The sequence below is a fragment of the Electrona antarctica genome, assembly GCF_951216825.1.
Source record: "Electrona antarctica genome assembly, chromosome: 18".
Taxonomy (NCBI): domain Eukaryota; kingdom Metazoa; phylum Chordata; class Actinopteri; order Myctophiformes; family Myctophidae; genus Electrona; species Electrona antarctica.
In genome coordinates, this window is record NC_136799.1 from 16,306,782 (window position 1) to 16,312,781 (window position 6,000).

General features: G+C 41.4%; 1 protein-coding gene across 3 annotated transcripts in view; it reads left to right on the top strand.

The window, feature by feature from the left end:
* Positions 1–6,000, top strand: part of esr2b (estrogen receptor 2b) — a 151,649-nt gene that overhangs the window by 130,183 nt on the left and 15,466 nt on the right. For all 3 annotated transcript variants that reach the window (XM_079527190.1, XM_079527189.1, XM_079527188.1), the window contains one exon: positions 179–312. In XM_079527190.1, the coding sequence (XP_079383316.1) occupies positions 179–312 (134 nt within the window). The remainder of the gene's footprint in view (positions 1–178; positions 313–6,000) is intronic.

Genomic DNA, 6,000 nt, shown 5'->3' on the forward strand with positions numbered 1-6,000 from the left:
CATGCACTCACTCTGACTTCTTGAGTAACAATGATGATGATATAATGGCACCTCAGGGGGATGTCAATCACTGAGCTTCAGTATAGCACCTTCCTGTCCATGGTTGCCCATAATATACATTTAAAGGGATATTTATTATTTATTTACTCTGGCTGTTTGTGTCTGTCCTGTCCTGTAGGGAGGAGGGTCATTGTGTAGAAGGGATAATGGAGATCTTTGACATGCTGCTGGCGGCCACTTCTCGTTTCCGGGAGTTAAAACTACAGCGTGAGGAGTATGTGTGTCTCAAAGCTATGATCCTCCTCAACTCCAGTGAGTATCTTTACTGCTACTGTGCTACACACGCACGCACGCACGCACGCACGCGCACACGCACATGCACACGCACACACACAATAATTGCTCGGTGTTGGCATTGCCTTGGGGGGTGTAAATATTTCACTATTCTGTGCCGATCGATCGGGTTGCAACTAGGGCTGTCAAATGATTACAATTTGAATCAGATTAATCACAGCTTCAAAATTTATTTATTATGATTAATCACCATTCGAATGTTCCTGTATATTGTTGTGGAAATGTAAATGTAAATGACAGAAAGCGGATATACATTTGTTTTTTTAATGTTTTTTGTTTTCTAATGCATTTAGTAGGCTATATCATTTATTGTGAGCATTTGTAGGCCTAGCCTACACTTTGAGTTAAATGAACACTGGCTTTTGGCCATTGTCGAGGCAATTTGGAATACACAAAGCAATGTTATTCATTTGAGAAACTCAAATAGTATTTCTGTGTAACTCTTCCCCATGAGTTAATGTTAGTACCTGTCCCTCAGTCTCACCAGATCTGGTATGTGGCCGTATTCCTTTGGGGGGTGTTGTCTCAGCTGTAGGGCTTTTGGGGGCTATATAAAGAACACCAGTACAATGGCTCAGGGAGTCAAACTGGGTTTTCTATTACAATGTCATGTAAGTTTGCTCCTTACTCGAGTAAAAACGCTCATACTTCTATGTCTGAATTCTTGTCTTGCCTCATTAATGTATTGTCCTTCTGAGCATGTAGAGATCCTGCAGATTCCCTTAACATCATGTAGACTGGGGTCCCAGTACAGAGATGAAAATCATAATGAAATTGCCTAGGCTAATTTCTATCAATTTAATTTGGTCCTTGAAATTAAAATGGCTGAGAATCAATGGGTTAAACTGTAGACTATAGTTAATTCACAAAATACAATAACATGGCACATAACCATTTTTGCCTATATTTTGCGCTCAGTGGCGTGCACAGACATTTAGAGGGGCAGGTGCTCAAGTGAAAAAAGGGCACCCTGTGCAGTGCGTGGAACCGGCCGGTTGCCTTAATAGTGTGAGATTTATAGATTTTGGGGCATAAATAATATATTAGAAGCTTTTTTTGTCACCATGGTCCACATACTGTACACTGTACTTTTCTTTTTTTCTTCTTTTTTTTTAAGGGTACATTGCTGTCCAGAGGGCAAGGGCAGGTGGTGCTCTAGCACCCCCTAGTGTCTATCTGTGCACGCCACTGTGCACTAAAGTAATATATTGAATAACATATAAATGTATGTTTTAAGGCTAGAATGGCATTGTAGAGAAGTGGACTATAGTGAGAGACGAGATCGTCTCTCCTTCATTGCAGGACTGCAGGACCCTGGAGATATTAGTAGGGGAGCCTATCACTTTCCGTGATTTTGGAATGTTAATTTTTGGAGACAGGTATATCTTGATTCTTGGGGTTACCAGAATGCCAAAAAAACATGTCTCCAATTTTTTATGTCAGGTTTAGCATGTTTAATTAGCATAGTTAGCTAATAAATTGTCAAAAACGGAAATGGCAATAACTTTGCTTCTAGGTAACTTATAAAGGTGATCTAAGAGTCTGAGTCCATGTTTGTGATGTCCAGAAATGCATCTGTTACCATTGTGAAGTCATACAAGCTTTCCTAATTAGCATAATTCCCATAAATTATGCAAAAACGAGGTGAACATCAGCAAATTGCTGCATGTTTTACTTTTAGTCAACTTTGAAAGCTTCTCACAGACTCCATGTGTATGTTTACAACTCCAGGAATAATTATCATCCTATGAATAAATCATGCAACCTTTTGTCTATGTAATAATTATGTAATAATCACACCAAAACCAGAAATAGCTATATTTCGTTGCTTTAAGTTAATTAATAAATGTGATCTTACAGACAGTAAGTCTGTTTGCATGTCTAGAAAATATTCTCTTTCCATAACTAGGATATGCAACCTTTCCATTATTAGCTTTATATATATATATATATATATATATATATATATATATATATATATATATATATATATCCCTCATAAAATAAAGAACAATATGAGAAATGGTCACAGAATTATCACATGATTTTTATTCTAATATTTACAGAAAGTTTTGAAAACACATTTAATTGAAGGGTCTTCGTCATCGTCAATCCCCAACAGATGTGCCTTGTTTACATTACCACACACCTCTAATCATCGGCCCTACACATGCACATCTCAGAGCAGTTCAAATTTTGAGATCGACAAGAACAATGTGATATGCACTGTGATTTCTTGCAGACACATTTTATCAGTTGGGTAATGGTGGCTGGGCCGTGGGTATCCCGTGTTGTGACTGGCACCAGTTGATCTCCCTCAGCCTCCCATCCATTTTTAGTTTCTGGTGGCATCTGTGGGTTAGGTACGTGGTCCTGATCCCATACCATTGCCTGATAATATGCATGGGTAATGGCTTGATTTAATGCTGCTTGTGTAGGTGGCAGCTTCTCGGCTTCTAATTGTTTCTTTGTGAATAACCTCCACCTGAGCTCATCAACATCCACAGGATTTGTACCGGGCTCGTACAGCTTGCAAACAAATGCTTCAATCTTTTTTGACAGTTGTAACCTTCCAGCTAAGAGTGTAACTGTCATAGATGGAATGGCATTGGTACAGGCAATGGGAAAGCCACCATGGATCAAGACATGTTCCCAGTAAGCTGACCACTCCATAGCCACACTGGACAGGAAGACCAAAGAACATAGTGAGATCCATGTAGTATTTGACCGACGCCAGGGTGGAAAGCCCCGGGCCCCTACCACTTATCATGTGGAAGACAACACACCGATAGGGAAGTGTCAGAAAAACAGTTCTTGTCAGGTATCAGCACCAAAGATGAGCTGACTGTCTTATCTTGCTAAGAAAGCCCTCCAACACTTCCAGGTGAAACCCAATGTTTTTATAATCACGTCAAGGCAGGCTGTCCACTCAAACTCTATCGATGTAAAACATCTCCACAGCGTACAGGAAGAGGCTGACACAAGGATAATCCTGCACAGCCTGGATGCTGTCCGAAGAGGGGCAACACAGCTCTACATTGAGTCCCCTGACACTGATGTCTTTGTTCTTACAATACGACGGTACCATCAGCTGTGCAAGGACATCTATTTCATCACCGGTGTGGGGAACAAAAAACGTATCATCGCTGGAGCCAGTAGTGCAGGCACTGGGTAAAACGAGGACTTCAGCCTTACCAGGGTTCCATGCCGTCTCTGGAGCTGATCAGACAGCTCCAGGGAATTTAACCTGTTGGCCAGGTCTAAACAGGTGTCCTGTGGAGGTGGTATCTGCAGTTGCTACTGTATATACTATGAGCTACAAAAAGGCTCAGTTCTGACGCAGCACGTACCTAACCCACAGATGCCACCAGCAACTGAATATGGATGGGAGGCTGAGGGAGCTCAACTGGTGCCAGTCACAACACGGGATACCCACGGGCCAGCCACCATTACCCAACTGATCAAATGTGTCTGCAAGAAATCACAGTGCATATCACATTGTTCTTGTCGATCTAAAATTTGAACTGCTCTGAGATGTGCATGTGTGGGGCAGATGATTAGAGGTGTGTGGTAAGCAAGGCACATCTGTTGGGGATTGACGATGACGACGAAGATGGAGACCCTTCAATTTTCAAAACTTTCTGTAAATATTAGAATAAACAATCTGATAATTCTGTGACCATTTCCCATATTGTTCTTTCTTACGACTGCAGGTCGCCTTTAGGAAATTATGGACGGGCCTGCCCCAAAGTTATTAGTTCTCAACAGGCCCGAAAATTAAATTAGATCTCTATATGGAGCTGACCTGTTCTGACATTCCATATGTTGATCTGACCTCATCAAACCCTGTACACTCAAGACACGCTCCATATATGGCCAGTTCAGAATACATTCCATATGTTGATCTGACCCCCCATGCCAAAGCACCAGCACTCGCCCAGCAGTCTGTCATGACCCAGGCAGATATGTTGATCTGACCCCCCATTCCAAAGCACCAGCACTCGCCCAGCCCTTTAGTGCGAGGTCGCTTCTAATATTTTCTAGACATGCAAACAGACTTACACTGTCTGTAAGATCATGCGTATTAATTAACTTAAAGCAAAGAAATACAGCTATTTCTGGTTTTGGTGTGATTATTACATAATTATTACATAGACAAAAGGTTGCATGATTTATTCATAGGATGATAATTATTCCTGGAGTTGTAAACATACACTTGAAGTCTGTGAGAAGCTTTCAAAGTTGACTAAAAGTAAAACATGCAGCAATTTGCTGATGTTCACCTCGTTTTTGCATAATGTATGGCAATTATGCTAATTAGGAAAGGTTGTATGACTTCACAATGGTAACAGATGAATATCTGGACATCACAAACATGGACTCAGACTCTTAGATCACCTTTATAAGTTACCTAGAAGCAAAGTTATTGCCATTTCCGTTTTTGACAATTTATTAGCTAATTATGCTAATTAAACATGCTAAACCTGACATAAAAAATTGGAGACATGTTTTTTTGGCATTCTGGTAACCCCAAGAATCAAGATATACCTGTCTCCAAAAATTAACATTCCAAAATCACGGGCATCAAAATTTGATTGTTAGGCTCCCCTACTATATAGTTACAGTCATGAATGATCAGCTTCAGTCAGTGTTTTAGTTCGTACCTGGAGTTGTGCATTATCTCAGCTGTGCACAGCAGCACAGGGGAACTGTCTTTATATCCATGGAGTTGTGCATTATCTCCGCTGTGCACAGCAGCACAGGGGAACTGTCTTTATATCCATGGAGTTGTGCATTATCTCCGCTGTGCACAGCAGCCCAGGGGAACTGTCTTTATATCCATGGAGTTTTGCATTATCTCCGCTGTGCACAGCAGCACAGGGGAACTGTCTTTATATCCATGGAGTTGTGCATTATCTCCGCTGTGCACAGCAGCACAGGGGAACTGTCTTTATATCCAGGGTCGTTTTCAGTCGCTTTCCATGTGCGACACAAAAGTACCATGTGTTTGTTTTGGTAATAGCCTACTGCAGGCGCAGCCATGCTGTTTCACATAATCGCGTTGGACAAAACGAAGTTGCGACGGACCCGACGGTACTATAAAACATGATTCTTGCAGCACACTGCGTCTGAGCCTGATAGCTACACACTAGTAGTGTGCGTGTATGCGTGCGGAGAAGGGAGGAGGAAGACTGGAGGGGTGTGTGTGTGTGTGTGTGTGTGTGTGTTCAAGTTTCTTTTTTTAATTCAAGTTTATAGGAAGCTTTCCTTACTAAACAAGTAAAATATCAACCATTATTACAGGCCATTATACAACTGGGCTATACGTGTCAGCTCATTGTTTTTATATTTGGCAGCCTGGGCCATGTCCACAGGCTAGTGGTCAGAGGCTTGAGGATTATAGGGTTGTCCAAGTGTAAGGCAAAGCAGCTTGCAACATACTGTTCAATCTCCTCCATTATAGGCAGTCGGTCTATTTGGAGGAGAAGGTGCTTTTTTGATGATTTACTTTCGGTGTTGGTAATATGACAGACTGAAGTGACCAATGTTGGCTGTGATTAAGTTCATGTGTTGCCTATATTCTGTACATGTAGGGCTTGTTTGGAACTTTGGACTCAAGCACATGATGTTTAGAGTGCATGGGAT